The 15,575-nt window shown below is 36.7% G+C and overlaps 1 protein-coding gene across 1 annotated transcript; it reads right to left on the reverse strand.

The window, feature by feature from the left end:
• Window positions 1–12,834: 12,834 nt before the first annotated feature.
• Window positions 12,835–13,227, reverse strand: LOC147510450 (uncharacterized). Its single transcript, XM_086598137.1, has one exon. It carries the CDS (start codon window positions 13,225–13,227, stop codon window positions 12,835–12,837), a length of 393 nt encoding a protein of 130 aa, XP_086454263.1.
• Between the last annotated feature and the right edge of the window lie 2,348 nt (window positions 13,228–15,575).

Consider the following 15,575-nt stretch of genomic DNA (forward strand, 5'->3'; position numbering starts at 1 on the left):
AGGGGGTTCAACAAGCAAGAGTAAGAACAAGAAGTAAGAGCAAAGAGTATGTATAGTCTATAGAGGGACTCACATTTTTTTTTTCTTTTTTTTTTTTTCTTTTTTTATCAGTAAAGTTCAGATTTTATTTGAGACATAAACTCCTATCCATCATGACAGAAGGACTAGCCACACTTGCCCAAGAATATATGTTTACCTGTGGGAGCCATTAGCTAAGCCCAAAAACATAATATTACGAGGTAGTTTAATTGGGCACTCATGAAATTGCATTGGGCAACCCCACCCAAAATAAAAAAAGAACAAATATTACAAGTCTGCCATTTTCTTTAAAAAAAAATGTTTTGTATTTGGCACCCCCCCAACTAATCAAGTTAACCTATAGCCAACTCTTTTAGCCCTTCACCTTCCATTGAATACTCAAGCTTCTCATTTATTCCTTACTCTTTTCATACTCAATCAAAACCTAATCAAAATCATAAATGAAACATGAAGATGAAGAAAAATTATTTGAGGTAATGCTTAAGGTGCAACAACAAATTAGATAAATGAAAAGAAATGTTGAAGGTGAAGAAGTTGCAATGGAAAGTGAAGAAGTGGCAAAAAATGTTGAAGGTGAAGAAGTTATAATGAAAAGTGAAGAAGTTGCAATGGAAAGTAAATAAGTGGCAAAAAATGTTAAAGGTGAAGAAGTTGTAATGGAAAGTAAAGAAGTTGCAATGGAAAGTGAAGATGTGGCAAAAAATGTTGAAGGTGAAGATGTTGTAATGGAAAGTGATAAAGTGGCAAAAAATGTTGAAGGTGAAAAAGTTGTAATGGAAAGTAAAGAAGTTGCAATGGAAAGTGATGAAGTAGCAAAAAATGTTGAAGGTGAAGAAATTGTAATGGAAAGTAAAGAAGTTGCAATGGAAATTGATAAAGTGGCAAACAATATTGAAGGTGAAGAAGTTGTAATAGAAAGTGAAGAAGTTGCAATGGAAAGTGAAGAAGTGGCAAAAAATATTGAAAGTGAAGAAGTTGCAATGGAAAGTGAAAAAGTGACAAAAAATGTTGAAGGTGAAAAAGTTGTAATGGAAAGTGAAGAAGTTGCAATGGAAAGTGAAGAAGTAGAAGATGCGACTAGTCGTGCAAATGAGGTGCTGAGAAATCATCGAAGACGAAGACAACTAAACCCAAATAATGTGGTAAACCAATGCAACTATAATTTACAAACACATTAGAATGAATGCAAAACACTTAATTGATTAAATGAATGAATCTACAAGAGAGCATTCATTAGAATGAATGCAAAACACTTGATTGATTGAATGAATCTACAAGGGAGCATTCATTAGTATGACTACAAAACTCTTGTTTGATTGAATGCATCTACAATTGTTAATGTTGTAAACTTCCATTTAACATATTCCAACTACACTTTGGTATGGACAACATTAAGAACTCGAGCCCAAACTACACTACTTGGTCGTTTGGGGACCCTATTGGCCGACGTAGCTGGGTTGTTTGGGTACTCTATTGGTTGACATAACTGGGTCATTTAGGGACTCTATTAGCCGATGTAGGTGGATGGTTTGGGCACTCTATTGGCCGACATTGCTAGGTCGTTTGGATTAAATTTAATGAGAAGTTCAAATTGTTTTTTTGGTCACTTTAAAATCCCTGATTTACAACCAATGAAATTCCAAACGTAAATTGTTTTAGACTCTTATTTTATTTCTATATGCAGGATCCTTTGTTGCGATCTGAGAATCGATCCTTTGCAAACTCAAATTACGTGGATGATGTTTAACTGATTTTAAATGATACAACATAAATATTTACTACGGAAGAGGTATGGAGTAGGCATTGATTTCATTTGTTTTGATTTTCTAAATAAAATTTTATTAGTGTATTAATAGTTGTTTTTTTCATGTGTTTAGGCCTTTGATACATGTAGTGAGTCAATTGGTTGGGCAACTGCTAGAGGAAAACAAGTTAATATGGTTATAGTAAATAAAAAGTCAAAGCATGCTAAGGGAAACCGAGTAGCAAGGTTGAATTTGGCTTGCGAGTGCTCGGGTGTGTATCGGTTACAGAAGAAGGAAGGTGAAGGGAAGGCTAATAAGAGAAAGTCGGGAAACAAGAAATCGGGATGTCCATTTAGGTTAAAAAGTATTTTCCAACGTGGCACTGTCGATACTTTGAAAATATAACTTAGAAATGGTATTCACAACCATGCATTTGTTACTTGTCTGACTGTTGCAGAGTTCTAGTACTTGTTAGAGATGAGTAAATGTCGAATAAAGCCTAACCAAATTTTGAATTCCATAAAGAATAGGTATCATGAAAACATATCTAGTATATCCGAAGTCTATACTGCAAGGCAGAAGGTGAGGAGGTTGGATATATGAACGGTCTCACGTAATTGCAGAGATAACGTGAGTTGTTAGCAAAAGAATATTATTTGGAGGAGTTGAGAGAGGATGATAATGACAATGAGGTAACAAGGTTGTTATGGGCCTATCCAGAAGGTGTTAAGTTGGCTCGGACTTTTTTAACAGTTTTCATGTTAGACGCCACTTACAAAACTAACAAGTATGAGTGGCCTCTCATACAGTTTGTTGGGGTGAGTTCAAATTGGTTGTCTTTCACCATGTATCAGATGCTACTTCAGTCATAAAACAACAATCGACCATGAGTGGGTCCTACATCAGTTTAGTGGCTTGTTTGGAGACAAAAGCCCATTTGTGATCGTGTCTGACAGGGACTTGGCCCTGATGAGTACCACTGATAAAGTTTTCCCTAACACACACAATCATTTATGTAGATGGCATATCGCTATATATGTCCTTTCAAGATGTTACGATATTGTTCCAAGCACAAAACTTGTACAGAAGGCCCAGTTTTCATGGAACACTGTAGTCAAATCGAAGATGGAGGTTATTTCCTAGCATAGATGGGATAATTTAGAAAAGTACTATAGGGTTTGATTACTCCAATTTTGCTAGTTATTTGTGAGAAACTTGGTTTCCCCACAGGGATCGATTCGTATGTTGTTAAACTAACCAACACATTCACTTTAGGAGTACAACGACCAATAGAGTTAAGGGGTCTTATGCTCAGTTGAAACATATACTAGGAAATGCAAACTGTCATGATTTTTTGAGTATGTTTAGCTTGATCCACCCGGTTCTAGAGATCCAGATGTCCAAGATTAGAGCTACCTTCGAGAAGAGTATTATTCTAACTCAGCATTACCACTAGATTATGTTGTTTCATGACTCAGAGGCCTTGTCTCATATAGATGTTTGGACTTGCTTTTTGAAGAAATAGATACCCGCATAAACCATGTTAAAGATGGAGAGATCAGCTGTTTGTGCTATTTGCGCACGAGCCATAGACTGCCATGTGCTCACGAATTAATTGAGTTTGAAGAGCAAGAGCGGTCCATCCCTTTGAGTGATATTGACCCATTTTCAAAAACATTGTCTACTTCTCCCAATGTATCAGTGGGTGTTGGTCCCGATGTTAGACTTTCGATGGACTTGTTCATCAAAAGGTTTGTAGTGATTCCTGAAGAAGAGCATAGGGTTACGATTAGGAAACTTATGAAGATTGTCGTACTAAAAAGTACATGGCTAGAACTGCCTTGTGAGGAAGAAAAAACCAAAGGTCGCCCTAAAGGTAGCTACAAGAGAAAGCTTCCAACTAGAGATGAGAACTCTTCATAACGAGATCCATCTCGTTCTGAACATTCTCAACATGACCATAAGGAGTGGGCCTCGTCATAATGATCAGCTCCCAAATGTACCATTTATTACCTTTACATTACTGCATTACATCCCTTCTTACGCATAATGAAAAGACAACTCACAGGTTTTACTGTCCTTTTCAGGTTACAGAGTAATTCAGACCACTTATCATAAAAGCTGCGTCTTAGCACCATAAGGAGTTTTATTTACGCTTATTATGAAGACTCGAAGCTGCTATAAAAAAGTGTTGAAAAAGTCAAATTCAAACTCAAAGTCAAGGTCAAAGTCAAAGTCAAAGGTCAAAGGTCAAGGACTCATAACTAGAGAACTGAAAGTCACGTCCTTAACTCAGAAGACTAAAGATGGGTGTACTTGATACAAAAGAAGGCTTTCTCTAACCCTAGCTTGATCAAGAAGAAATGAAAAAGCAAAATCAAAAAGGAAAAAGGAAAAGCATAAAGCAACCTTAGTAAGGTGTCTTGATTGTAGAGGGAGGGGCAAATCAGTCTTTTGTAAAAGTAGGGGTATAAGAACTCAAAAGTAGGTTGAGAGAATGCACCTAGACTTATTCTAGTGTCATGTAAGAGTAGTGTAAGATTTATTTTTTAAGTCATTTACATTCAAGTTGTTTACTTTTTGTTCTTCAATTCAATCAAGTTTTTCTTTCAAGTTTGTTCTTTATTTCAATCAAGTTATGTCCTTTAAGTTTGTGTTTCAATCCTTCATTCAACAAAGTCTTTTCTAATGTTCTTCAATACAACTAAAGTTAACAAAACAAGTCCTGAAAGCTAAGAAACCTACCTTTCTTCCTTCAAACTCCCATTCATTCAAGCTCTAAACAATTTATGGTGAACCTCACCCAAAAACTCATTTGAAACTCCCACAATACTAAAACTTCAAATGGCACCGCCGTCATAGATTGGTTGAGCACCTAAAGAGGGAAACATCACTCTCACCCTTTCTTTTCTTGTTTCTTTTAATTTCTGTTGTTATATTTTGTTATTTTTAAATACTGATCTGTTTTATTACAAATCCAGGTTCTTTTTTTGTCACTTCCAGTAGTTCTTTTCTTTACTTGGTTGCTATGAGTACTCCAAAAATTATACCAAAACATTCTTCTGAGAATTTATTCCTTAATGACAACTATGGGTTCCACTTTAACGAGATGATGATGGAGCATGAATGGTTCACTCTACTGGTAAGACCTGATCAAACTTATTCTCCTGCACTTACTACATATTTTTATGAACATGTTACTTTCTTTGAATGCTCCAATGGAGAATAAACAATAAGAGTGATGTTAGATGAGGAACCCTTTGAATTGACTAAGTACTTAATTTTTTTTTCATTAGGAATTCCTATCCCTGCACAACACACCCATGCTAATTATATTGATGATAATGCCAACCATTATGACTTGGTACACTTACATGAGACCTATGGTGTTGGTATTTTTCATGTTGAAGAACAAGGCCAACGTAACATAGCCCTAGGAAGCATGGCCTTTAATACGGGCCTTGCAATGTTTTTCTTTAAGTTAAATGTCCTAGGAGATTGGCACTTCACTTCTGCGGATCCTACCGCATACAATGCTTTCCTTGCTTTAGCTGAGGGACGTTGGTTTTACGATATATCCAAAGTTATGGTAATTAGTCTTGCATGAGCACAGACTGTAAGGCATAGGTTCTTTCTTATGCCACTCACAGCCACTTATATTATGACCTTCTTTTTCCTAGCATTATGTACACGTTTCACTGATTGGGTTAAGGTTGACATTATGCGCACGACCAATGCTATAGTCCGTTCTCTACGTATTATGGTTTGGCCTGGCTAGCGCATCCAACCTCACCTAGTAGCCCCATATACCCCGTTTGACCAAATTGCATTAAATAGGTTAGCTAAGGTAGATGACAATAGAAGGAAGGCATAGAAGATAGTCATAGACTGCCAAGACTTTAGGGAGCCTCATTTCACAAGTGAGGAACAAAGGGAAGATAATGCCTAATTGGCGTAATTATATATGGTAATATTTATAATTTCCTATTAGAGTCCGCTTATGTCCTAAGCGATATTTAATTCATGTTATCTCCATAGTAGATTGAACTCATATAGGAGTTGCGTCTGCATTTTAATTCTCTATATTTGTATTGTTTAACTTTCTTTTACAGGTGCTCCCATTTACAAGCACGTTTCTATGGTACTCTCTATTCTTCCTTCTCATTCCATACTCTGGGGACAAAGCATGATGTTGTTTGGGGGTGGTATAGAAATATGTTGTAAATGTTTAAGCACATATTAGGTTGTATATTACGTTTTAATTGTCATATAAAATTAAAAAAGTATAAAAAACATAAATATAGTTTATACTATTCACTTAGGATAATGGTAATATTTCCTTTTCTTTGATGATATTAGTCTAGAAATCTCAAGTAGCAATAAAATTAAGCGTAGTTCTTAGAAACTTAGGTTAATATGTAGGTAATAGTCATTGCATTTTTTCATTAACATCTTGCATGAGCATGTATGAGTGTACTTGGCAGTATTTTTCTGAGACCTAGGTTAGATTATTTATTTCTACATATCCTGTGAGAATCTAGCCTAAAAGCCTCATATGAGTGAATATCTGAGTAATGACACAAAGGAGAAGTAAAATATGAGTAGACAAATCACACATCCACTTGCTTGATCACCATACCATATCATAAACGAACATTTAGGCCCTCTTTGGATTGATATAACTTAAAATTCATACCTATAAGTAACTATCTGCTAGTCACCCCATTGAGCCTTTTCATTAGCCTTTTCACAACAAAAAATCTTTTACCCATCTTTAAAAACAATAAAAATAAAAATAAGCATACCCATCTTGAATGAGTCTGAGAAATAGGATGAAGTAAGGAAAATAAAGAGAAAGACCTATGGAAAATCAAATTTGTTAGTTGCTTCAAAAAAGAAAAAGAAAAAGTAAAAATAGAAATAAAAGAAAAAGTTAGAACTCCAAAAAATAGAATCAAAGGAGTCAAAAGCCAAAACAAAAAGGCTAAAGATGGAAACTAAGTGTAGAAGCAAAGTAAGAACAAGGTTTTCTCTAGTTACATATTTTGAAAACCCTATTATCTTAGACTTGTTTATTTGAATATCCATTCCATTTCTTCTTAAACCATCATCTCAGCCTGTATCACCTAATAAAGACATCTAACTCAATTAGGATTAATTTGGTGTGATAGTAAGTGGTAGATGTGATTGATCGACCTCGGCTCCTTTGGACGTCATTGAGATTGTGAGAAAATGTGTGCCCACTGCACACTGGAGTGAGCAAAACTTGAGTGAAAAAATTAGAGTATTTTCTTCTTGACACATTGTGAGGACATACTTAAGGACACTATTCCAAAAGTTTCCGAAACGGACCTGCCATTGCTTTTTATAGCATAGTTCATCGCATGTATGTTTATCTTTAGATGATTTGATTATTATGCATATATTAGTTTAGATTTCAAAAGAATTGTTCTTATTATATTGTTATAGAGATGTATAGTTATCTGAGATTAATTAGGAAATATTACTTTTATCTCTTAGTCGTTATAGTATAAATGAAGTTTGTGAATATCTTCTCTAGAAAACTCTCATAAGGTTATAACTCGTCCACTAGGAAATTCCTAGTGGTTTAATGCCTTATTGCAAAAAGTCAATGCAATTGCACTCTGCTGAATGAGATTAGTTAGGACCATATTTTTTGCCACTTATCTATTTTTATTTCTCATCTTTGCTTGAGGACAAGCAAAATTTTGTTTGGGGATGGTATGATAAGTACCCAAAAGTGCAGCTTAAACCTCTTAATAGTATTCTACTTAGGCTAATTATGTTTATAATAAATAAGAGTTAGTACTGCTTACATGTTTTTGTGCATTTTAGGACTTGAAATTGATTAGGTGACTAAAGACACCATTTTTGCATGGAAAACGAGTCAAGGTGATTGCTAAGGAATTTCTACGTTTAAAGCCCAATAATAACGAAGAAAAGTCTTTTTCAAGCCCAGTCAAAGAAGGGAAGTCAAAGTCAGTTTGGGTAGAAAAATGATGAAAAGGCAACAGAACGTTAAATGGGCGTATCTTTAGACTCGGGCCTCAGAATTGGGCCTACTTTATGTCAAAACAACTGGCTCAGAACCAGATTTCCAATGGACTCAACCTTGCCCTAATCAGAGCTATAAAAGTGGACAAAAGGTGTACTGAAATAATTTCTAATAGATGTGGCCTCTTTAGACTAAACCTAATGGACTTTGGGCTCACATTAGAGGCCCAAAGTCCCCCTTTTTGTTCCATGCACGAAAATATAACCCTAAACCTCTCCTATATAAAGAAGATTATGGCTAAACATTCACATCTCCTTAACCCCTTAGTAGTTTAGTTTTAATTAGGTTTTTTTTTTATCTCTTTCTTTAGTTTAGAATTAGCTTGTAGTGTAGCCTCCACTAAAACCCATTAAATAAAGATTTAGTATTCAATTCTCTTTATTCGTATGTCTTTAATTCATTGTTTAGTTGATTTAAATCCGATAACACAAGGCTAAACTGCCATTAGAGGGGGTTTATGAAGCTATGTGAGGATGATTAATTCGTTTAATTATTGTTTTGCATAAGAGTTTCAAGTTCTCCGTTATGAGTTCTATCTCTAGAAACTTACAACGAAGAACTCATAACAGAGAACTAGAGATTAGAAACCCGATCAAAGAGATTTGTGGAGGTGTTAATCTCTCATGCTAGTTAAACAATGACTATAGAGATGTAGGTTGTTTACTAGGGATCAAGAAAAGCGATTCAATGACTGAACTAATAGCCAATCGAATCGTGTGGTGTAATTTCCCCTCTCTATCATCTTTATTATTGATCAAATCACTATTTAGCAATCTTAAATCTACTGTTTTGACATCATTACCCTCTCAATAGTGAATTCGTTTAGTTTAATCTAGATAGGTATTCAAGTACGCGCAAGCAAGAGTGGATCGAACACGACTACTCCTTTTTATCACATGATTTAGAAAGTATTCAATTTACTATTTTTCCATCTCAATCTACTGTTTCTTCACCATAAATCAACTGTCATCACATTAAAATTATATTCTACTTATCACCATGTACTTCTTATTCTATATCAAACAACCCACTCCCTAGACTTATTTTGGGGTGGCATATTTTCATCATGAAGAACATAATACAGGTGTATAGCCATTTTAATTTTCTCATATTTCTATGGTAATCTCTTTCCTTATCTCTTCATACTTTGAGGACAAAACATATTTCTATTTGGGGATGGTATAGTAACATTTTGTAAAAACTATTCATTTTCTATAGTAGTATATTTCTTACTTTCTGGAAAAAAAAATAAAAAAAGACCAAAAATATTTTTCTATTTAGTACTAAAAGTCTTGTTTCAGTTTTTCAATGATGAATAAAAAGTTTAGAACTCTCATTATAGCAATAGAGTAAAGATTCGTTCTTCAAACTTAAACTAATATGTATACAATAGTTTTTGCATCTTTTCATGAATGTCATGCATAAGTATTTGATTGTATATAGCAGTGAGTTTCTGAAACCAAGGTTAGAATAATTAAGTTCCATATCCTGTGAGAATCTAGCAAAAAGTCTCATCTGAATGATTATTGAGTGATGACATAAATGATGTCTGGATAGAAAGACCACACGTTCACTTGCTTGATCACCACACCATATACTAAGATAATTTAGGCTCTTTTTGGATCGATATAGCCAAATAAACGTTAAAAACCCAAAAAGATAGTTTTTCCTCTAGTTACCCCTCTTGAGCCTTCACCAAATTCTAAAAGTTTTTTTTTTTTTTATTCTTCACCATAAATCCTTAACCCATTACAACACATAATAAAAAGCTTACCCAGCTAATAAGTTGATAATTGATGGATATCAGAAAAAGAAACAAGAAGACCTTGTACAAAAATAAACTAGTTAGTTGTTTCAAAAAGAAAAGAAAGACCCATAAAAAAACCAAAACTCCAAAAAAAAATCAAATGAGTCAAAAATCGAATCTCCGAAAAGTTCAAAATCAAAAGGAGATGATATCAGAAATAAAAACAAAAAGAAACAAAAGCAAAGTTAGAATTCCTAAAAATTCAATATCGTATGGAGTCACAAAGCCAAAGGGCTAAAGAATCACAATTCGGAAGAAAAGAACAAAACTAGGATCTTCTCTAGTTACAAGTATCTTAAAGACCCAATTTCTCAACTTATCATATTTTTGTTTTTCCTTTCCTTTTTCTTTCTAAACCATCACCCTAGCCTCGTAACTCCTAATAAAAGACCTCTAGCTCAATTAGGAATAAGATGGTGTGATATTAAATGGCAAGTGTGATCAATCGACCCCAGTTTCTTTTGGACATCATTCATTTATGTGAGGAATATAAATGCCCACTGTATTTGAGAAAACAAAACTTGAGTGAATCTATCAGAGAGTTTGTGTTTTAACACATCCCTGTGAGAACCCACCTTAAGGACGCTCTCCGAAAGTTTCGGAAACAACTCTGCTTTTGCATTTCATTGCTCCTGTTTATGCATTTATCTTTAGATGATTAAATTACTGTACATATGTTATTCTAAGTTCAAAGGAGCTTGTCCTTATTCCCCGCTAATAAGATGTATAGACTTCTGAGAATAAATAAGAAAACAAGACCCTTTGTACTAGATAGAAGAAGTTTGTGAGTACCTTCTCTGGAAAACTCTCATGAGACTTAAATCTCATCCACTAGGAAATTCCTAGTTGTTTAAGGTCTTGTTGCATATGGTCAATGCAATCGCACTCTGTGAAACGAGATTAGTATAATAATAAATCACTTATTTATGATCTTAGTTTTTTCTCTCATCTTTGCTTGAGGACAAGCAAAATGCAATTTAGGTGTGGTGATCCGCTCTTAAATGTGCATTTTATTACCCCTACATTACTGTATTACAGCCCTTCTTACGCATAATGAAAAGACAACTCATAGCTTTTACTGCCTTTTTTAGGTTACAAAGCAATTCAGACCACTTATTATAAAAGCTACGCCTTAGCACCAAAAGGAGCCTTATTTATGCTTATTATGAAAACTCGAAGCTGCTATGAAAAAGTGCTAAAAAAGTCAAAGTCAAGGTCAAAGGTCAAAGGTCAAAGGTAAATGACTTAGAGCCAGAGAGCTGAAAGTGACATCCTTAACTCAGAAGACTAAATATGGGTGTCCTTGATACAAAAGAAGGCTTTCTCTAAACCTAGCTTGATAAAGAAGAAATGAAAAAGCAAAAGGAAAAAGCTTTTTTTTGCACGCAAGTAGGAATATTTTATTAATCTAATAAAGAATGTTACATCGAGAGTAGAAAGCTTACATCCAAATTAAGGTGAAAAAAGTAGTAATTCCAAGTTTAGTTAAACCGGTAGTAAGTCTTATAGGGGCTTTCTAGTCTAGTGACAAAACTTGGTCTGGTAGAGCTCCACCGCTCCCCACCTTGGTTCAGAGTTGATCCCATCTTGGCTACTACATCAGCGCCAAAATTTGCTTCTCGGTAGGTATGTGGCAGCCTCCAGCTGATGAGCTTTTGTGTTGCTCGAAGCCATCTTGCTTTGAGCACCTAAAGAGCATTGTCCCTACTAAGAGCTATGATTGCAGCTAGTAAGTCACTTTCTATCCATAGATGATACCATCCATTTAACACTGCTAGTTTTAGTGCCAAATTGACGGCGTAGCACTCTGCTTCGAAGTTTGTGGTAATCCCAAGCCCATAGGCCTTGGTACCAATAACCTGGGCCAAGTGGTCTCTAAACATAACCCCAGCACCTCCATTCTAAGGGATTTCCAATAGAAGAACCATCAGTATTAGCTTTGACTACACCAGTTTCAGGGGAGGTCCATCTTACTTCTTGTATAATTCTATCTCGTGCTCTACCCTTGATGTTGAATGAGTGAAGCACTTCCAAATCTTCTGTAGAGTTAAACATATACCCAGAAGCTATCTTGCCCGAGGCGTGAGCACCTTTAGTAACTTTGTTCTTGATATGGGCCCTATTCAAGCTTTTGTCTTCAAAAAATATTTTATTCCTTGTCTTCCAAATCTAGGTCATGAGATGTGCAGCAGCAGCAGCATTCCGAAGCTCTTTTCTGATAGGGTTCAATAACTTGGGAGCAGTTAGAACACCTTGCAGACTAAGAACTGGACGCATCTTGTGAACTTCAAAAAACCATGGCCATAACTCTTTAGTAGCCTCACATTCCCAAAGCATATGGTCAATAGATTCTTCCTCATTTTTGCAAAGCCTGTATCTTGAAACCATGTAGACACCTTTCATCAGTCAGTACTTCTCTGTGAATAAGCTTCCAGACGATACAAGCAGTTCTAGGATGCACAAATTTGTTCCAAAACCATTTGTGCCAAGCCACCACTTGTCCTTTGCTTCTAATTAATTCAAATGCAACTTTTACTGTGAATTTGCCATTTGTTGCAATTTTCCAGACTCTGACATCCTCTTCATCTCCAGAAGGCGGCGGCAGGGAGTGAAGGTCTATGCCCGCTCGTGCAAACATTTGATGCACTTGGGCTGGAATGTTCCATTCTCCCTCAGTAATGATGTCTGAGACTTTCGCTTTGAGGCCTCTCCAGTTGACCACCTGAACTTTATCAACTAGGGCAGTAGCAGCCTAGTCATCTTGCCACAGCCTAATATCTTTTCCTTAGCCCACTATCCAGCCCATGTTAGGTGACAGCTCCTCAAGTGCCCATCTTATGGCTGGCTAGATAGATGATTTTTTGTAGTAGGGAAGCAGTTTACCTGATGCCATGGTGAACTTTGCACGCATAAACAAGCTCCATTCAGTGGTTCCCGAGAGGAAGGCCCAAGCCAGCTTCATAAGAAGTGCAAAGTTCAGCTCTCTGAAGTTCCTTAGGCCTAGTCCCCCTTCCTCTAGGGGCTTGCACACCTTATCCCATTTAAGGGTGATGCCTTTTATCACCGTGGGGTTTCTCGACCACACAAAGTTTCTTATGGCTGCTTCACAGTCTTTGATACACTTTGTTGGCCACTTGTACACCGACATGTTACACACTGGCAAGCTATTAAGGATTGATTAGGTAATGACTACCCTTCCTTGAAAAGAGAGCATCTTTCCTGCCCAGCCGCTCGCTCGTCTTTTTAACTTTGTCAACCAAAATCTGAATGCAAGCTCTAGTTACACTCCCTTTGAAGATAGGGGCCCCCAAGTACCTTTCTGGAAGAGTTCCTTCAGTGTATTTAAACAACTTTGCTACTCTTTCTTTCTTTTCTCTACTCATAGCTCTTAGGAAAAGCTTACTTTTGGAGGAGTTGAAATATTGACCAGTTGACTGCTCATAGGCAGTGAGCAATCTCGTAAGGTGTCGGAGACCTCGTATGTCGCCATTTGCGAATAGGAACACATCATCCGCAAATAGAATGTGAGTGGGACTAAGACATGTTCCAGCTGCCGTCATGTGCTTGATCTTGTTGTAAAGGAAAAACATGTTTATTCCTCTACTTAGCACATCCTCCGCAATGTTAAAGAGAATGGGAGATAAAGGATCACCCTAGCATAGACCTCTTCCAGCTTCAAAAAATCACAAGGTCCACCATTTATCATAATGGAGATGTTGGCACTTTTGAGGAGGGTAGAGATCCAAGAGCACCATTGGTCACAGAATCCAAACCTTCTGAGGACCTCCAACAAAAACTCCCAGCTAAGAGAGTTAAAAGCTTGAGTGATGTCTAGCTTTATGCCCACATTTCCTCCTCTGGTCTTCTTATCCAATTCATTGATCATTTCTAAGGCCAAAGCAATTCCCATTGTGCCTGTTCTACCTTGAATAAAAGCTAGCTGTTCTCCGCTAATGATCTTGCCTACAATGGATTTAATTCTCAAAGATGGAATCTTAGTAATAATCTTGAACGGGAAATTACTTAAGCATATAGGCCTAAAATGATTTACATCAATTGCATTTGTAACTTTAGGCACTAATACAAGAAAACTAGAATTCATGCCTTTAGGGAGAACATTATCTCTAAAAAAAAGAGATAACTGCGTGACTAACATCTTGTCCAATGATGCTCCAGAAAGAATGGTAAAAAATGCCTTGGAATCCATCTGGCCCCGGAGCACTATTTGGATCCATAAAGAAGACTGCAGCTCTGACCTCTTCACAAGTTGGAATAGCTGAGAGTGAGGCATTGTGATCCTCTGTTACCAGATTCAGAATCAGATTCATGAGGCCTTCGTCCATCTCTACTGTTTGGTACTTGTACTTTTCTTGGTAGGCTTCCACTATGTATTCTTTGATGTGGTCTTGCCGTTTAAGAATAATACCTTCCCGGTTCTTAATTGTAGTAATTTGAGCTCTCGTAAGTCGCATTTTAATTTTGGCATGAAAGTAGGCTGAATTGCGTTCCCCCTCTAATGCATCTGATACTCTGGATTTCTCTTTGGCCAAGGCTGTGGAGATCTTAACAACTTCCTCAATTTCAGAAGCCTTGTCAAATTCCTTTTGGTGTAAAGTGGGTCCAAAGGATCACTCTCCTGATCTTTGAGAATTTTTCTAGTTCTTCTTCAAGAAGTTTGATGTGCTGAGCTTGGCTTCCAAAAATTTCAAAACTCCAATTTTTCAACTTCTGCTTTAGTCTTTTTAATTTTTTAACCACTTTCCTGATGGGCACATCATAAAGAGGTTTGTTCCAGCTAGCTTCAACCACTACCTTTAGTGATTCATGGTGAGTCCAAGCCTTTTTAAAGCAAAAAAGGATGTTGTGGGGTTTTGGGATGCAAGAGTTCCAACCCACAATAGGGCTGTGTTTAGAAAGCTTCCGTGTGAGAATTTTGCTCCTCTATCCAACATTTCCTTCCTGCCATTCTTGATTAACCAACATTCTATCAATTTTCTGGAGCATTCTCTTACTACCCCATCTTTTATTGCACCATGAGTATTTATAGCTCAAAGAGGTTGAGTCTATAAGAGCATTAGAGTGGATGAAAGAGTTAAATTCATTTATAGTCGTAAGACAAGGGGGGCAGCCACCTTTTCGTTTTGCCACAAAACTTACTATATTGAAGTATCCTATAACTGCCCATGCTTCATTAGTCATCCCCAACTGGGAAAGAACTTGCCAAAGTTCTCTGTGAATACCATAAGAGCTGCTAGCATGAACAAAGGACATAAGGAAACTATTTACACGAACTGTGATCTGCTGATGAGAAAGACTGACTAAAGTGACTGCCAACCCTTCTCTCCAAAAAACCCATATGTTGCCTACTTTTTGAGAGATATCATTATGCAAGAAATTTGCTGAGAAGCCATGTCTACTAAGTAATGGAGGTAGCAATGTAGGCGGCTTGATAAGAGGTTCTGCTATACAAATAAAATCCGGGTTATGAGTTGAAACTAGCTCCTTAATATGAAACCTAGGTTCTTGTCGTCTTACTCCCCACATATTCCAGTATATTGTATTCATTTCTATTTGGCAGTGTTGATCTTAGCCCTAGTATTCGGTGCAGTTAGTTCCTGAACCTGCCACTGAGGCTTGTATCCATTCCTTGAGCTGACCTGCCACTCATCAACCTGGTCCGTCCAATTTCCCTTCAACAAAGTGTTTGCTTCCTTAAGAGCTCAAAACCGATTCGGAGTAGGGGAAAGACTAGGAGCTAGGTCTTCTGCAACCCCGTCCTGGTTCATGCTGTCGGAGGACTCGTAGAAAGAATATTCATTTTCTCTTGCGGATTGAAAAACAACCAAAGCTGAAGGGGGGACAGGTTTAGGGGCCCTAATGATTTCATTACCCATGTCTTTAGCTTGAG

Source organism: Coptis chinensis, chromosome 3 (assembly GCF_015680905.1).
Source record: "Coptis chinensis isolate HL-2020 chromosome 3, ASM1568090v1, whole genome shotgun sequence".
NCBI lineage: Eukaryota > Viridiplantae > Streptophyta > Magnoliopsida > Ranunculales > Ranunculaceae > Coptis > Coptis chinensis.